This window comes from Meriones unguiculatus, chromosome 3 (genome assembly GCF_030254825.1).
Source record: "Meriones unguiculatus strain TT.TT164.6M chromosome 3, Bangor_MerUng_6.1, whole genome shotgun sequence".
Lineage (NCBI taxonomy): Eukaryota > Metazoa > Chordata > Mammalia > Rodentia > Muridae > Meriones > Meriones unguiculatus.
Genome location: NC_083351.1, coordinates 22368569 through 22387332, shown reverse-complemented (window position 1 = coordinate 22387332; position 18764 = coordinate 22368569). Strand labels below are relative to the sequence as shown.

Here is an 18764-nt window from a genome sequence, read left to right as displayed (position 1 = left end):
CAAATGAGAGGCCAGCCTCAATGACAAGAGAAAAATCGTGCTGCAAAAACAAAAACAAAAAACCTTAAAAAGGCCTGGTCCACAGAAGGGAACTCATGCCATGCCCGGTACGGTAAACGAGATCAAAGGCTCATGGCTTAAGGGGTCAGAGACTCCAGGGAGAAACCAATTACTATTGTCTTTCTAAAAGGACATGCTGCCAAACTGCCCCCTAAATATTTGTCTATACCAGTGGTTCTCAACCTTCCTAATGCTACAACCCTTTAATACAGCTCCTCCTGCTGTGGTGACCCCCAACCAGAAAGTCATTTTGTTGCTACTTTATAACTGTAATGATGCTACTGTTATGAATCTTAATGTAAATATCTGATATGCAGGATATCTGGTATGTGACCCCTGTGAAAAGGGCCATTTGACCCCAAAGGCTGAGAGCTGCTGTCTGTACCCAAGCACGCTGCCTGTGCTCCTCTCTGCAGCGAGCGGCGGCTTTTGTGCTCATGGACTCATTAAAGTTGTGGTGACCTGCACCAGATCAACCAACATTCCGGCAGGCAGAACTCACTGGACGCCGTGGGTTATAAACAGGAGGGCGTGCGTGTGTGTGTGTGAAACTGGAGCAGCGTGTGTTGGGATGTGGGGCACGTTAAGAGGAGGGGATTGGGAGTACACATGATCAAGGCATGTTATTTACATGTAGGAGACTATCAAAGAATAAATAAAGCATGTTTTGTTTTGCTTAAAGTAGGAAATGGGAACTGGAAGTAGCAAGCTACTAGGCTGACCCAGGCCAGCCTGGTCCCTAAATCTGAAGAGCAGCTGAACAAAAATGTAAAAACTGAGTTCCTCTTGAGCGTCAGGGAAGCCTCCTCAGACCAGCAGGTTTGAGTGGAAAGCCCCACAAGGCCAACACACAATGTGTAGGCCCCCAACGAGGCAGAGATGGGCGCCCCTGCCTGCCATGGCATAAAGCGTAGGGAGAGCCTTGGGGAGATGCTAACGGCTGAGGATGTGGCGGCAGGCACATCTGGTTGTCTTTTCCCACTCAGCCATGCCCACCAAAGCTGCTGGACGCCCGTGCGCTTTGCTGCTCTTGTTCCCCTGGTCATGTGAAAACCCGTTACAGACAAATGTGCTAAGCAGGGATCACAGATGACTGCCAAGACACTCAGTGCTGAAAACAGGAAGTCAGGCAGCTAGGGCTATATTGGTTGAAGTAGTATGAAGCCACACACACACACACACACACACACACACACCAGCTGGGCACTGTGGCGCACATTTGTAATCCCAGCACTGTGAACATCAGAAGCAGGAGGGTCACCGTGAGTTTGAGGTCAGCCTGGTTTACAAAGTAAGTCCAGGATATCCAGGGCAACACAGAGAAACCCTGTCTCAAAATAAATAAATAAATAAAAATTAAAAAAAAAATTTTTTAAGATGAATTGATGGCACAGCAACAGCTCTGTCCCATATAAACGAAAAGAAAGATTAAGCAACAAGACCCCAATGTTATGAAAACAAGTACTTTGTGTTTTCTAAAAGAATAAAAATAAATATAACATTCTGCAGAAGACTAAGTAGCAATAATCTTCACCCTTGCTTTTTTCTATTATTATTGTTGTTGTTATTATTACTATTGACAGGCTCTCCCTATGTAGCTTAGGCTGGCCTTGAACTCATAATACTTCTGCCTGGGCATCCTGAGGCCGAGGTTCCAAGAACATACCATGCCTCGATCTTTTGTCTATTGTTTTTGAGCCTTTTTTAGTGTGTGTTGAACCCAGGGGCCTCCTGCACGTTAGGCAGGTTCCCACCACTGAGCTACACTCCCTCCTGAGAACACGGTTCAGTGATAGTCATGTCAGGACTCCGCATGCCTGAGACCTCAGGTGTGAACCCTGGCAGCACAAAGCCGAATTAAATAAATAAGAGTTAGATAACAGAAAGAGCACGAGCACGGGCACAGGCCGAGAGCACGTTCTCGGGGGTTGGGCTCACCTTCTGCGGGGTGGGGGTGGGGCAGGCATTGTCAAACATCACTGAGTTGAAGATCCCATAAACGCCCTCATCAAGGTGGTACACGGTGGTCGTAGGAGCTGAACTGGTTTCCTCTGCGAGGGAGGGAGAGAACAGGGGCCACACAAGCAGAGTGTGAGGGGACTGGGAGTCAGGAGCTGGCACTGCTGTGGACGCGGTAAGGATAGAGCTGTGGGGCAAAGGGTCGCCCTTCCTTCAGTTATGGGATGGAGCCCGCAACCGCAGCCACTAAAAGCCATCTTTCTGGTGGCATGGATTCACTTCTGCGCTGGGAAGGCTCTGCCCCCTTGCAACTGAGTCCTGGTGCCGTATTTCCCTGTTGCATCTAGAGACCCTGGAGGCCCCAGTAAAAGCAGGCGAGCAGCTCACCCAACTCAGGACACCAGCAAGACAAGCCGCTTGCTCAGAGGCGCATGACAGGGGGAGGCCTGTCAGGGTAAGAAACCTGGAGAATGCATGAGTGCACACGCAGGCACACAAGCTGACTCGCTGCCTGCGGCCTCCACGCAGCCAGCGAGCTCTGTCCCGGCAAGACCACACCACCATGAGGCTCTCCAGCGTGGGCGTCCTGGAGCAGAGGGCAAAGCCCAAACCAGACTCAGGGACACCTGTCACTCATGGGGCTCTGACAGAGCTGCGGGAATCGCCATCTGTCTGGACGAGCAAAGAAGAGCGCTGTCGCGGTGGCTTGGGCACGTGAGTGAGCTCTTTCTAGAACTTGCATACCAACCCTGTGACCCTGAACTGAGTGGCTGGACCTCTCCCTGCCTACGCTCTGTCCTCTATGTCAACAAATACGTTGTCATGAAGTTATGATAAAGGATGGGCGAGAGAGCCTGAACTCTTAAGGAGACTGACGTGGGGTCAAATGCAAGCTCCCCTCTAGCTAACTATTAAGCAGTTCGCTTCCATTCTCTTTGACTCCATTTCCCATCTGCAGAATGGGCCCAATCAAATACCTATCCACCCTGAGGTTGGCTTTGTGCTCCATCTGCATAAAATACAAATACATCAGCGGATAAAGCCGTGGTTCTCAACCTGTAGGTCCAGACCCCTTTGGGGGTCCAATGACCCTTTCACAGGGGTCACCTAAGACCATCACAAATATCAGATACTTACATGATGTAATTTTACAGTAGCAAAATTACAGCTATGAAGTAGCAACAAAAATAACTTTATAGTTGGGGGTCACCACCACGCGAGGAGCTACGTTAAAGGGCCACAGCATTAGGAGGAGGCCGAGAATAAAGGGATTAGTCTTTGGGGTGAGGGGAACTGACTGCAGCTTTCCCTACAGCAAACACCCATTCTCCAAAAGACCCCACCCCTGGTCGGCCCCCCACGGGCTCAGCTTCAGGGAAAGAGCCAGCTCTGCTGCCCGCCGGGCACCTACCCTCCCTGCTGGGCTGGTCCAGAAGAACCTCCTTCTTGGCAGCAATGCTGACAGCCACAGTGAAGGCAGAAGTCACGTAGTAGCGCCCCAGTTCAGCAAGGATGTCCACACCGCAGCCCTCAGGGAAGTACAGGTCCAAGGCTGAGTTGATCACAGAGGCAATCTGGCAGAGAGGAACCAGCGGGACCATGGGATTTCGGGGGGGGGGGAGAATTTGGCAGTTGCTAAGGTCCCAGCTGGAAGGCATGGTGGGGGTGGGGATGGAGGTGGGGGCGGGGCTGAAGACCTATCATTTGCATAGCTCACTCACCCAGGTAATCAACCCCACAGAGAGAGGGGTATTCCTTCCTGTAAAGCTTGGCGCTCAGATCCCAGATTCCCTGGGCAGGGAGCCTTCCTTCATAACCAGCCCGCTTGTTAAATAGTAGGTTAGGTTCCAGAAAAAAGCAAACATGCCAAGCTAGATCTGTCATCAGGGTGGGTGAGCCCGATCACTGTGAACTTTCAGCAGCTCCTTTCATCCTTAGGCACATACTATTTTGGGTTATGTGGTTTTTTTTGTGGGGGATTGTTGTTATTTTGCTTTTACTCTTTATGGGAGAAGGGTTGGTAATCTGAGCTCGGGCCTCAAGCAGCTGGCCTTGAACTCCTGATCTTCCTACATCCACCTCCCAGGTGCTGGATTACAGGCATGTAATACTACCCCAGTACATGTATGGTATTTTTTTAAAGATTTATTCATTTTGTGTGCATCCGTGTTTTGTCTGTATGAAGTTGTCGGATCCCCTAGAACTGGGGTTACTGACAGCTATGAGCCCCCATGTGGCTGCTGGGAATTGAACTCAGGTCCTCTAGAAGAGCAGCCAGTGCTGCTAACCACTGAGCCATCTCTCCAGCCCCACAAGTATGTTTTTATAACCTGTCGCACTCAATGGACTCTGAATGTCCTGCCCACATGAATAAATGTTTTCACCATAGTCCGGCCAGTCTGAGCACTGGGAAGTCCACTAGACTTCTGCTATGCACAAGGCTGCAATTCTCAATCTCAAGGCTAATTCCGTGGGTGTCTGAGGTCTTCTTGGGGTCACTTTCCACACATAGAGACTACAGAAGTATCGCACTACTAAGGGAAGGAATGCGCCCCTGGTGGTCAGAGTGGGAATCACGGAATTACGCTGCCCTTGGCCCACAGGTGGGAGGATGGGTGGGGGCGGTGACCTGATAGGACAAAGGTTGGATTTCCTTCCCGGCCCTTCCCACCAGGTTTCTTATCAGCTCCTTGGCTGATAAGTAAGGCACACACTCAGACCATCAAAGAGCTCACGGCATACAAACACGTCTTGGCTGAGCCTCAGGCGCGTGGGCTGGCGTAGGGCAGAGTGAGGGCTGCGGCCTGCTCTGCTGTGGACTTGGGAAGTGACATAAACTCTATCAGCCCGGCTGAGCCACAGCACAGGGACAGTAAACAGCGATCGAGTCCAGGGAAGCACTGAAGCCACAGGGTGTGACGTTCAGGCCAGACGTACCGGTCAGTGGCTCCCTGTGCTCGCTGCACCCTCCCCCCGCTGCCAAAGGACCCCACAAGTTACCTCTTCAAATCTCACTTTGGCTCCCTCTAAGCCAGGAAAGCCGCCACCAAGGTCCAGAATGTTCATCGTGTGGCCCAGCTCGGCACCCATTTGAAAGACAAGCCGGGCATCTGCAATGGACTGGGCGTAGGCCTGAGGGTCAGGACAGCCACTGCCAATGTGAAAACTGGGAAGGGAAAATGAGCCTCAGCTTACAATCAAGGTCCGGGTACCCCCGTGTTACAGACACAATGACTGAGGCCTGGAACGTTAAATGGGCTACAAGGGTCACGTTAATCTAGGAGAGGACAGGGGACCACTTCCCCCATCTCTTCATGCTTCTCTGGAGAGGAACCTTCTGGGATGAGAGCTGAGATCCCAAGGTATCCAGTATAACCCTGTCAGCCAGCACGTGGCTACAGCAAGTCACTCAGCTTGCTCTGTTTAAGTCTTGCCATCTACAGGCCAGGGAGGAAAGCCCTTACTGTACAAGGGTGTGGAGAAGACACTCAGCCTGCAACCTGAAGTACAGACAAATAAAACTAGAGAAGTGACCACAGCTATACCCTATCTCTGCGTGGAAAGACTCGTCTCCAGAACATGGTGACGCTGTGGCTTATAGGCATGCCCAACTCTCACAAAGCCATATCCATGGGAGGAAGCTCCTGGGATAAGCTTTCGGGGGGGGGGGGATGCTGTGGGGAAGGATGCTGGGAAATCCTCCTCCTAAAGAGAGGACAGTGTCCAGTGGCAGAACTGCAGGCCCTTCGAGAGGCCCAGGATATCCATGAACAATTCCTGGAAAAAAGGTAAGGGGTCTGGCCTAGGCAGGGTGGCTGGGTCCTCGTGCACACCTTACACCCACCACCTCCACATGGCTCTTCTTGGCGTTTTCTAGCAGATGTCTGCAGGATTTCAGCGATGCCCCGAACCTGAGGCTCAGGTGACTCAGAGAGTGGGAGTCCTGGGTAGCGATGCACAGAACCATCCTGCGGAGAAGGGCAGCACACCCCTACTGAGCGAGTCCCCGACCACCACCCCCAGCCTCTCCTCTTTGGACTAGCGAGCTGGGAACCACACAGCCGAGACGCCACTGCGCCCACAGCCTTCCTAGGTTACCCTGAGTTGCCAATTGATTTCTGAGTCACCTGCCAGGTCCAGACCTCATCAGCCCTAACCCGGGGCAGCTCAGGTCTTTCTGCTTAACCCCATAGCAGCCAGGTTTCCTAAGTTTTCTGACATACCACTCAAGAGCCAACCATGCATCAAACTCCTAAGGAGAGTCCTCAAACATGAGGGGTGCTGCTCTTCGGGTGAACCAGAATGGCTCTTGGACACCCTACTAATCCCTCAGACCATCAAGGGGTTAGTCACAGCCAGAGCAAAATAGCCATCCTCACTCCATGACCCCACCCCATGACCAAAACTATTCTGTCCTTCACTCACATGCTTGCACATGCTATATTCAAACAACACTACACTTCTCCGTATCCCTCGGGTACTCCATGCTGCTTCCCCACACCCACATATTTGCTTGGCTGTTTAAGCCTCCCCATATTTCACTCATTCCTCAAGGCCAACTTCAAATCCCATATTTGAAGCTGTGACCTTGACCTCCATAACGCCCTGGGCTTTTTCTACCTAGGGCTCTAACAGGTCTGCCCTGGATCTGGGTCCCCCCATCCTCCTGTAAGTGTGGTGAAATCCAAGGAGCATCCAGGGTGGGGACCTCTCCCCAGCTTCCCACCCTCACCCAACAGCGCAGCCTCCCTGCACGAGTGGCCCCCGGCTTACTTGGCACTGGGATGGCTCTTGACCACCTTAGCCAGCTCCACCTCGTTGTCGAAGCTCAGCAGGCTCACCCCATGCTTGGCAGCATACTTGATCTGTGCGGTTTGCTTACAGGGGTTGGCACATATGATCTTACTGGCAGGGACGCCAATATGCTGGACCAACTCCATTTCTGCCTGTGAAGTTCCAAAGGTTGTGATGAGGAGGCCCCAGGGCCTGCTGGCCTGTGGAGCCCAGGCGAGCCAGATGGGGGGCAAACGCATAACTAGTCACTGAGGCATCAACCTAAGTGAGCCGGCTCTCTTTCTGTGGGTTGGTTGGTTTTTGGTTCTTTTGTTTTGTTTTGTTTTGTTTTGTTTGAGACAGGCTTTCTCCGTGTAGCCCTAGCTGTCCTGGTCACTCTGCAGACCAGGCTGGCCTCAAACTCCGAGATCTGCCTACCTCTGCCTCCCAAGTGCTGGGGTTAAAGGCGTGTGCCACCACCATGGCAGCTCTTTAAGACAGCAGATAGACAACAATCACCTTGCATTCATTACCCATTCTCTGACGGCAGGGCCACCATGCTCAGACACACGGGTGATACACTGTACAGTCCTGGGAAGGTCCCTTTCATAACAAAGACAGGTCATATTCGCACACTTATTCTAACTTCCTATCAGCAGAAAAATCTCATTCTACCACAATCAGCCTGTTTATTCCAAAAATCCTTTAAAGGGAGGCACCCTGGGCTGAGGAGATGGCTCGGCAGTTAAGCACACGTGTTGCTCCCGCAGAGGAACCGATTCTGTTCCAGGACCCACATGGCATCTCACAACCATCCACTGCACGCTAGTTACAAAGGATCCTCTGCAGACACCAGGCATGCACGCGGTGCACCTACACACGTGTAGGCAAAACATCCTTATGCAGAAAAATCAAGACGTCATTAAAAACACACACATACACACAAGAACACACCAAGGCAGTGTGCGGACCCACCAGCTTCTGACAAACCGACACCTCGAATGAAAGGTGCTTGGAAAAGAGCACGAAGCGTCCTCAAATAATAAAACACACTCAGCATCTGTGATCACCTGCCCAAGACCTACAAGAAAGGGGCTGTGGACATCTTACCCTGCAGTGGGGAGGCGCTTAGGAGGCCCCACCCCAGCCTCAGGCAGTTAATGACAGAAAGTTAGGTGGGGTGAGGCAGGCCTTTAGTCCCAGAAGTCAGGTGGCAGAGGCTGTCAGACCTCTGACTTTGAGGCCAGCCTGGTGAGTTCGAGGCCATACAGGGCTATAAGTGAAACCCTCATGCTATCAAAAAAAAAAAAAAAAAAAAAAAAAAAAAGGTTGACAGCAGAAGAGGGAGTAGTTGGAAGGAGAAAGAGGACCCACTCGGGTTGGAGAGGGAAGAGAGAGCTGGGATGAATGTCCTCAAAACCCTTTATCGCCGTGCCTGAGATGTCCTAATGAAATCCGCTGTTTATGCCGCAGAAATCCCGTACAGGTAACATCAGAGGACTGCAAGTCAAAGAGACGCCCACCCTCCCCCGTTCAACGCAGCATCAACCCAACAGGCGCGACACGAAATCAGCATAGACACCCGTTCATGGGTGACGGCAGAATAAGAGAATTCACTCTCCTCAAAGCAGGAAGTCCTATCCTGTGCAAGGTAAACGAACACAGGAGACATCGTGGCAAGTGGAACGCACATGGACTCGCTTTGTGTAGGTTCTACGTGTAGGCCATATGAGTAGCGTATCCATGTTTGTGTGCGCAGGTGCACGTGAGTGCCTTTGAATGTGGAGGCTACAGGTCTACAAGGTAAATTATCTCCCTCGGTCATTCCCCATCTTGGTTTTTGAGCCAGGGCCCCTCACTGATCCTGAAAGCTCACTGATAGGGCTAGACTGTTCCGGGACCTTCTGCCTTCCTGGCACTCAGACTACAACCACAGGCCCATCATGCGGCGTTTTACAAACTCAGGTCCTCGTGCTGGTACGGCAAACACTGGGTATCAAATGAGCCATCACCCCACACTCTGCAGTAACTATGTAGAACCTACAAATGCCAAAGTAGGAGCAGCAGTAGGTAGAATGGTTAAGTTTCAGGGGCCGAAGAGCGGAGAAGCGGTGAGATGTTGGTCAAGGGATGGTGTTCCGGTTAAGAGGAGTAAGTTCAGGCGATCTACTGGACATCAGGATGATGAATAACAATATCTCTTAGACATCGCCAAGAGATAGGATCGCAGGTGTTCCTGTCACACAAGAATGAGTTAAAGCCTGTGTTAGCTTGGTCCAGCCATTCCACTGTCTTTGTGTATGTGTGTGTGTGTATAATTCACATGCGTACATTATCTGACATATGAGAAAAAGTCTTCAAGGCCATGGGTCTGACACAGATCACCCAGCCCAAAGGCCTGTGCTGCGCCTCTGTGCCAGTGAATGCATTCTCTCTCCCCACAGGCTCTCTCTTTACTTTTTGGTTACTGTTGCTTTGAGATTTCTTTTTAATTTGTTTATTTGAAGAAACATATGTGGAGGTTGGAGGACAACTTTGGTCCTTTCTATCCACTCTGTAGGCCCCAGGGGTCAAGCTCAAGTTGCTGGGCTCAATGAAAAGGGCCTTTACGAGCTAAGCCATCCTGTCAACCCTTATTTTTGTTTTTGAGACAGGGTTAGCCCAAGCTGGCCTTGAAACGAACTTTAAATTTTTTGTCCTTGTTTTTTGTTTTTTGTTTTTTTTAGGGGGGGCATGAAAGAGGGTTTCTTTATGTACCCTCGGTTGTCCTGGACTTTGAGATCTGCCTGCCTCTGCCTCCCCGATTACAAGCGTGCAGCACCACGCCCGCCTGAACTTCATTTTTTAAAGTACTTTATTATTATTGTGTGTGCACAGGCATGTGTGGGTGCCATGTGCACATGTGGAGGTCAGAGGACAACTCTGTGTAGTCAGATCCTCCATCTACCATGGAGCTGGACAAGAATGTCTCATGAAGCTGAGGATCAAACCCAGGCATGCCATTGTCTGTGCATGCCAGGCAAACACCCTACCAACTCCTCTATCCTTAGCCACTTCAGGTTCGGGGGTTCGAAGCATTGAGCCTCACCCCTAGCTCCTCCTCGTGCGCCTGTGTCAGTGATATGGAGAGTCATGTGGGGGTGTTAAGTAGGCATGTGCGCTGAGCACCTGCTGCAAGAAGGCCCTAAATGAGATGCTTTCCATAAAGTGCCAGAAAGCATTTCCTATAGAGTCACAGTACTGACAGCCCATGTGCTGTGCGGGGGTATGGGAAGCCATGCAAGGCCAGCAATGTCTTAGCACACGAGTTCACATGCACACACCCATGCATACATGTGCACACAAAATAAATAAAATGTTATTTAAAAAAAATAAAAAAAAGAGGCTACTGGGAGGCAGGGGCAGGCAGATCTCTATGAGTTTGAATCCAGCCTGGTCTACAGAGCGAGTTTCAGGAAAGCCAGAACTACAGAGAAAAACCCTGTCTCAGAGAAAGAGAGAGAGAGAGAGGGAGGAGGAGGGAAGGAGGGAAGACGGGAGAGAGGCATGGAGGGAGGGAGGGAGGGAGGGAGAAAGACAGGAAGGAAGGAAGAAGCTCTGCAGCAAATAACAAAGCCAGCATCCAGAGTCAAGTGTGCCTCTCCATGAATAAGGGAATCAGGGGACAGCCAGTTTGGGAACAAGATAGGAGAATTGAGAGCTGCTTGCAGCCACGGTGAGTCTAATTCTGACCAAGCAGCTTTCAACAGTGGCTGTTCCCATGCACTAATTCCTGTAAGGCTCACAGCTGTCAGGTATCAGCATTCACTCGCCACATTTCACGCCGAGGAACAGTGAGTTCAGAGAGCTCCACCTGCCAGTCCGTAAGTGGGAGGCGTGGGACAGAGATGCAGCTCGAAGCTGGACTTGTGGCTGCCACAGCCCGCATCCCAGACGCAGATCTGTCACGGAACCAAGCCTGGGTAAAGATGAAAATGTCCCCTCGCTCCCTACGCAAGGTGAAAAGGACCTGGGTGTTAAGTCACTGTGGCTGTAAATATTTGAACAATAAGCATCCCTCAGGGAAGGCTTTCTCTATGACAGCCACTGCATTCCAGTCATACACATCCTCATCTAATCTTCATAAATCACCTTATGAGGTAGAGACGAGGTTTGCAGGGTTAAGTCATTAATTCAAAGTCCTTTAGCTTAATTGTCAGAGCTCAACCTACACTGACAGGCGCCTCTTGAGCACCAATTAATTTGCCAGGCTGTGACAGGTGTTAAAGAGAACAAGCGGTGAATAAAGTAGATGGGGTCTCGGACTTTAGGGAGCGTTCAGGCTGTTGGGGCAGAGGCAGAGACAAATGCGTGCATGTTGAATAATGGCAGAATGGCCAATGGGTTCAAGGTATCCTGTCATGAAAAGGTACAGAATGCTACAGAATGAGCAGCCCTGGGTAGGAAGAGCAAAAGACAGCCAAATGAGTCAGAAGAGCAAGCAGAGGCCCGGGCAGAAGCTCCGACAGGCCGGGGATGGTAGTTCAGCAGACCGAGCACAGAGGTTCTAAGGCCTTACCCAGGGCTGAGAAAGCTGGAGTGGCCTGGGTGGGGTTCAGTGCCAAGGGGATGATGAGGGCTGAGGATGTGGGCAGAGGCAGCCACCTAGGGACCAGGAAGCAGTGTGTGCATTTACATGCTATCCTGTGTGGGGAAAACAACAGCTTCAGGAGTTCCAAGGAGAGACATGGCAGTCAGATGTGACAGCCAGATGTGACCAAGCACATCTGCAATACCAGCACTGTGGAGGTTTCGACAGGATTAGAAGTTCAACGCCAGCCAGGACTATTACAGACTCTGTGAAAAGGAGGAAGGAAGGAAGAAAAGGAGGGAAGAAAGGAAAGAGGAAAGGTGGGAGGGAGGGATTGGGTCATTTTGCATTATTAAGTGAAAGGTCTAAGTGCTTATTCTGGCCACCTGAAGAAAGACTTCATTGGAGACTGGTCCATGCCTGTCACAATCACCTGGGAGAAATGACAAAGCCACCCTAGAAAGGACAGAGACTGTTCTGGAGAGAGGATGGCATAGTGGATGTGGGGGTGAGGGTGTGAGACTGAACACAGACTGAACACCAAATGGGTGGACAGGTGTGAGGTAACCATTTAAGCGACGGAGGGAGGCAACAGTGAATGGACGGTGTTTAAAGTGGCAAGGAGCTTAAGACTGAGGCCAGAGGGCCACGCCATTCCCAGCAGCAGGCCTCAGAGAAGCCAGTGCCTAGGGCCTGCGCAGAGGCAAGAACAAGAAAAACACATACAGGATACATCATCAAAAGTGTTCTCTGAGGGTAAAGGTGGGCCCAAAGACCCCCCCCTCTCTCCTCTCTCTCTCTCTCTCTCTCTCTCTCTCTTCTGGGTACTTCTGAAGACTTTTAAACTGGGAATTTATATAATCTTGGATCTTTTTTTAAAAGAATGTTTGCTGGGCTGAATACTGTTAAGAGACGATAAAGCAGAGTTCCCAAACATATTCATGCAGAAACCTTTCCAACCAGCCATATTAAAGCAACATGGGCGTTCTCCATATCACAAGACGCCTGCTGTGCCTCCAGCCAGCTGTTCGTGTGTTTCTAGATGCTAGACACCCACCAACCCTGGAGCGCACATTCTCTACTGAGGCATACAACCAGCATCCCTCGAGTTCTCTTTGACTGAACAAAACAATGTGTTACTGGAATATCCAGTAAGGGGTTATGGAGTAGTTTCTGTTTGCAATTTTTTTTTCTTGTTTTGAGCTGGGTTCTTGTTAACTAAGAACTCTGTCCAGTCTCATAGTCACAACAATCCTCCTGCCTTCACCTTCTGAGTGCTGCAATTACAAGCATGCGCCATTACTCTGGGCTTATATGATCGTGTTTAAAGTAAGGTGTTCAATGAAATCTAGGAGCAGTGTCCATCCTATAATCTCAGTGTGGCTACGAGTTTGAGGCAAGCCTGGGTTATATAGTGAGACTCTATTTAAAAGAAAGAGGAAGAGGAGGGGGAGGAGAAGAAAAAGAAGAGAGAAAGGAAAAGGAGGGAAGGAAGGAAGGAAGGAAGGAAGGAAGGAAGGAAGGAAGGAAGGAAGATCAAGTAATCAAATAAACTGGGTGTGGTGGTATATGTGCGACTATAATCTCAGCACTCAAAAAGTGAATTTGAATTAAGAGGATCAAGAGTTCCCGGCCAGCATCAATTGCATAAAATCCTGTCTAAATAAAAAATAAAATAAAATAAAATGGTCATTGCATCCTCTCTGATCCCTGGGTACCTTGATAGAAGAAATTCTCAGGCAGGTCCAAACCAGACAGCTCTGCTGAGTTCAGCCACAGGGGGGAGCAAGGGAGTGGGCTGGGGAATGCATTAATCCGGAAAGAATCCAGGAGGCTGAATCAAAGACAGAAGTCTCTTGGGAAAGCAGCGGGAGGATCAGAGTGCAGCCTCTGCCTCTGACCCGACTGCTTGTCTATACATCCAGCCTTGCTCATGCCAGGCTTTTGGTCTAAGTCCAGAAAGGTCACCCACTGTGACCTACCAGAAGAGGGCAGCCTCCACCCTTAAAATACCTAAAAGGGGTGGGTAGCAATGTGGACTGGCGGTAATGTCCTTGCCCAGTGCATGGTAAGCCCAAGTGGCAAGTGCCAGCAGCCACCACTCAACTAAATCCACCAAGCAATGAAAGAGGACATTTTCCTCAGCCATGGGCCGGCACAGCCACCCTCTCCAAGAGGCTGAAAGCATATTGCCAGCCTCGAGCTGGCATCTCCCAGGGCATGACCCTAAGCAGGTGGCTGGACTTCTATGACTCACTTCCTTATAGGTTAAACACGTATTCCGGGGACTGTTGTCAGAATCCGGGCCAAAGAATGAACTCACGGCACTGTTTCGAGAATAAAATGAGATCATTTGCCGGGCAGAGATCAACAGTAATAGACACTTTCAGCACACCCCTCTCTCCTGTCTTTGAAGTTTTCCTAAGACTCTGTACCCCACAGTTCGGTCCTTCAGCAGCCGCCCCCTGAAGCAAGAGGACCAAACACCTCATCCCTGAGTCTCCAGAAGCTGGGGTTTCTAATCAGTGGGCTTTCACCCTATTTTGCAACCCTACTTCGGGGGAACCAAAGAGTCCTGCTCCTTCCTGCCTCTATAGGAAGACCCACCATGCTACAGGAACCATGCGACAGGAGGCAAGCAGGGAGAGCAAAGCCTTTTGGGCTTCATGGCAGACACATACAGAACAGGGCATGCAAAGAACAAGAGGAGAGCCCTCAACCACAAAGAGTGAACAACAGTTTACCTGCCTGAGTTTACCTGCCTGCTCATCTCTCACCCCAGAACATTTTCCTTCCCTGGAATCACTCCAGCCCCAGTCTTGGCCAGGCTAGCTCTCCTTTCTCCTCCAAGAATTCTTTGCAGGACTCTATCCCCATCGCCCAGCCACACTGCTGATCTCCTCAGAACAGCCATTACCAGTCATCAAGAAAATGATGGTGCTGACATCACAAGCGATGCCCAGCACGCTTCTTCCACCTCAGGGCCTGGCCCTAACCCCTCTGCCTGCAACGTCCTTCCTCTAGCTCTCCACCTGGCTCAGTCTTCGGCCTCATTCAGGCGTGAAGCCAAATCTCAGAGAATCCTTCCTTAGACAACCATCTAAGAGCGCAGTCCAGCCAGGAGTGCTGATGTGAATCCTCCTGGAATCCCAGCATTTAGACAGCTGAAAATAAGTTGTTTTTTTTTTTTTTTTTAGAAAGCACGATAAACAGCCAGGTGTGGTGCCGCCCGCCTGTGATCCCAGCGCTCAGGGAGGCAGAGGCAGGCAGGTCTCTGTGAATTCGAGGCCAGCCTGGTCTACAAAGTGTGTCCAGGACAGCCTGGTCTACAAAGCGAGTCTAGGCTACACAGAGAAACCCTGCCTGGGGGGGGGGAAGCCACCATAAAAGGAGGACTTTTTAAATTGTCTTACTCACAGTTCAATTCCCACCCGGAATAGTATTTTGCTGAGTGAGCGAATGAGATAGACTTAAGTGAGAAGGCTTTTAATCGAGCACAAACAGAACAAAACTCGCTAAATGAGCAGCGTGTGTCTTGCTTGGTGCCACACTGTGAGCCCCACCCCGGACAGCCACTGCTACACTGTAACTCATGACTACAGACGGCAAGTAAGCAAAGCCCATCAAAAGCCACCAGGGGGGAGAGTAAAAGAGCAGAAATCAAATTAGGAAAACAGCCTGCAGAAACAAAACTCTGAGAGGATTAGTCTGAAAAACAGTCACACGTTAAGCTTATAAAGGGAAAAAAAGTTCAACAGCATAGCAGTGGTTTTGTTTTGTTTTAATTACAGGATTAGCACCTACCGCTCTAGGCTAAAACATTTTAAAACTGCTATTTAATTTAATTTTTAAATAGGAAAAAAAAGCTAAAATATGTGTATTTCGTTAAAAAGAAAAAAAAAATAGCCTGGTATGGTGATATATCCCAGCACTTGGGAGGGTGAAAGTTAGGAGAATCAGGAGTTCAAGGCCAGCCTCAGCTACATATTGAGTTTAAAGTCAGCCTGGCCTACACGAATCCCTATCTTAAGGGGGAAATATATATAAATAATAAAACAGAAAGATAAATTCAAGACCATTGAAAAGGTGACCCCTATGTCCAGAGACATCTCAGGTTTCTTTTTGGAACTTCAGAGCTGACACATTCCGTGCTCATTTCCTTCTCCCTCCTCCCTGGAGCCTCCTCTTCTCTTGAGAAGTGACCTCTTGAGAAGGCCATGGTCAATCAAAGGTCCCTCCTCTTCCCCGGAGTCACCAACACCAGGAGGGTACTTGGAGGAGCGTCAGGGCCATGTGCGCGGGAGGGGCAGAGGAGCTCACCTTGCTGGCACAGCTGAAGCCCAGCCCCAGCTCAGCCAGGACCTTCAGCACACCCAGGCTGCTGTTGCACCTGACAGCATAAAATGGCCGGACTCGAGGCAGGTACTTCAGAAAGCAGAAGTGTTTCCTCACCACAGCACCCAGGTCAGCCACGAAGAAGGCAGCCACCTTGCCCTGCACAGCAAGAGGTGGACGGATGTGAGACCCGGCTCCCTCTCAGGGCCACCTCTCAGGTACTGCCTCCAACACCCTGCCGTAGCTTTCTGAGGCGCCCACCTCCTCCAGGATGGAAGGCAATCTCAGGCTGACATTTAAGGCTGCCTGAGCAACTCCAGTCCCTCCTCTCAGCCAAAGCCAACTATACGCACTGTCTCTCTCTCTCCCACTCCTGAGCCTGTGTTCCCACCATGCCCTCTGCTGGGTTTGGCAGATTCCCAATCTACTGTCATTTGGCCTAAATGCTACCCCCTCGTTTATACATATGTGTGTGTGATAATTATAGTATATATTATAATGTATAGTTTAAATATATACTAACACAAATTATTTTAATCCATAACACTTAATGTTTTGGCTGCATTGTGCACGTCCTTTCAAAGCAGAACTGTATATGCAGCGGTCTGCTCCCACAATGGACAGACGCTGTGGCTTAGAGAGCACTGCACTGACACACAGGTGCTCATCCCACTTGCAAGCCATGCTTGGTCCTCACAGACACATGGATGAGGCTGTGATGAACCCTTCCTGGGACTCATTTTCCTTTTCAAGTAACTCCTTTTTTTTTTTTTTTTAATGGATATCCACTTGGTGTCCAATATAATAATTAAGGGGCAGAGAAGGCCAAAGACCTTGAAAGGGCTTGGATCTAGAAGAGAAATAGCCCTTAAGTAATTACAAGTCCCTTCAATAAATGCTAGATGGGGCTCTCTACAAAATAGGTTAGTGGCCATGGAGATAGAAAATACAAAACCAGCCAGAAGCAAATCAGGAAAAAAAGGCAACAGTGATGGGAGGGGACACGAGAGCTGAGTAAAGGGGAGAAAGATGCCCCAGAGGGCACAGCCCAGAAAAGATACAGTAAAACAGCACATCACATACACGGCAATCCTGCTCTAACGGAGCAAAGTGCAAGACTGGGGGTCTAAAGCCGGAAGCGCGGCTGTGGAGGCTGACTGGCTCCTGTGGCAGTGGGGAGCTGTGGTAGGATTCCGCTTTGGAAGAGAGTTGCAGGAGGTGAGAAAAACAGGAGGCCGTGGGGGCTTGGGAGATGAGGACCAACTACAAACGGAGGTTCTCCCATGAAGCTCCTAGAGCCTTCAAGGTGAACTTCACAGAGGCGAGGACGCCTAGATAGGAGAGGAGAGAGCAGGAAGTGGAAACTCCTGGGTTCTCACCTGAATGTGCTGGGGCTGCTCTTTCCTCAAGGTGGGGAACACAGGGGTGGCAAGTGTGGGGGGAAAACAGAATTGGGGATAAAAGGAGGCAGTCTACTACATATCAAGTACCCGAAAGCACGGGGGGGTCTCCTACCAGAGGACCCACAACCCCATTCCCGTTCCCTCACCGTGGTGGCCTCTGAGGCCCCCAGAGTGAGTTCCTCCAGCAGATCCCGGGTGCTGAAGCCCTCTTCCACCATCACAAAGTCCGATTCACTCAGATAGCCAGCCATGCTGAGCAGGAGGCGCCCAGGGGCTCGATGGAACTGCTGCCTTGGAGCACCGCTGGCTGCCTTGGCCACCGCCTTAGAAAGTATGCAACACACTGCGGGGAGAGGGAGATGGAGGGGCCGGTTGCGGGGCAGGCTGCATCCCTCACCTCCCAAGGCCTGGATTCCCTGCCCAGTCATGCTCTGACCTCCCCCAGCACAAGCCTGAGAAGCGGAGGTTCGCTGGGAACCGTGATGTTGTGTCTGCTAGAGCCTCAATTGCCCCATCTGTTAAATGGGATTGCTCTGGAGCTCCTCTCCAGTTCTGAAATTTGGGGTTGGAAAGAAAAAAGCGAGCGTAGGAAACAGATCTGAGAAACCTAGGTGGGGAAATCTTGAGGGCTGGAGGCGCCTCCAGTCTCGACCACGCCTACCTAAAGGGCCCAAAACGCTGAACTTGAGTTCGCCTCTGCTCTCTGCTGCATGCATGACCTTAGGTCAGTTTCCCCGTTTATAAAAGGTTGGTTCTGACACTCTAAGGATGCTCTAAGAGCCACGGGTGAAACCCTCTCTCGAGCGCAAGGCGAGGGGTCCCGCGCCCCAGCCCCAGACCTCCTTACCAAGCCCCGTCCTCCTTCGCGGGGGCCAGAGCCAGGCGCGCTGCTAGGGGGGCTCGCCGGTGACCTCGAAACTTGTGCAACACCCCGAGGAGGAGTGGCAGTTGCGGAGCCGAGGCCCCTGCTGAGAGGAGGCAAGGGGGGCCCCCGGGGAGCGGGTCAGCGCCCAAAGCCGAGGGCGCCCGCTCCCCGAGGCTCCCCCCGGCCAACCCCTGCACTCGCCTTAAAACGCATTTACACGGCTTCGGCCCATAGGTCTCCCCAGCCAGTGAACCGGATCCTCTGCGCCTCCGCCCGCTCGCTCGCTCCCCCGGGCTCCGGCCCCGCGGCCTGCGCCCCGCGCGCCCAGCAGCCACCGACCCCACGCCCCGCCTTGCGCCCGGTCGCTCGCTTATATAAGGGCCCCCGAGCCCCGCCCCCCCGGTGCCCTGGCCCCGCCCCTGACCGCCCCGTAGCCCTGGCAACCGGGTGCCGCCAGCCCATTGGTCAGTTCGGACATAAAGCATTCAGCCCCGCCGGGGCAGCTCCGCAAAGCGGCGTGGCAGGGCAGCCGCCCGGCCAGTGTCCGCGGAGGTCCACGCGGGGAAATCCTTCGAGTTTCAGGCGTTTCCGTGCTCGGAGCCTCCAATCCTGCGTCCTGAGTCTCGAAAAGTGACTCCGGGAAACTTTTTCTGTCCCTGGCTGAAGTCGCTCCTCGCCCGGTGAAGTTCTAGCTTCTCCCTTGGAGCCCAATGTCCAATGTCCTCTCCGTCTTATTTTGTAATACGACCCTTTTACTCCATCTCCTCTTCCGGGCATCTTAGGCTCCCAACTCAAATGT

At 51.3% G+C, this 18764-nt stretch overlaps 1 protein-coding gene across 5 annotated transcripts in view; it reads right to left on the bottom strand.

Annotated features, from left to right (window-relative positions):
- Azin2 (antizyme inhibitor 2) overlaps nucleotides 1–18327 on the bottom strand; it is a 29231-nt gene extending 10904 nt beyond the window's left edge. For 2 of the 5 annotated variants that reach the window (XM_021637216.2, XM_021637208.2), the window contains exons 1-8: nucleotides 17948–18327; nucleotides 17247–17443; nucleotides 15683–15856; nucleotides 6793–6965; nucleotides 5853–5987; nucleotides 5020–5185; nucleotides 3431–3593; nucleotides 1999–2111 (exon numbers count right to left, since the gene is read on the bottom strand). In XM_021637216.2, coding sequence (XP_021492891.1) covers nucleotides 1999–2111; nucleotides 3431–3593; nucleotides 5020–5185; nucleotides 5853–5987; nucleotides 6793–6965; nucleotides 15683–15856; nucleotides 17247–17351 — 1029 coding nt within the window. In that variant the 5' untranslated portion in view covers nucleotides 17352–17443; nucleotides 17948–18327. Of the gene's footprint in view, nucleotides 1–1998; nucleotides 2112–3430; nucleotides 3594–5019; nucleotides 5186–5852; nucleotides 5988–6792; nucleotides 6966–15682; nucleotides 15857–16780; nucleotides 17029–17246; nucleotides 17444–17947 lie in introns of those variants that run through there. The other 3 variants (XM_021637224.2, XM_060379497.1, XM_021637233.2) reach the window with 3 other exon arrangements.
- Nucleotides 18328–18764: the final 437 nt, after the last annotated feature.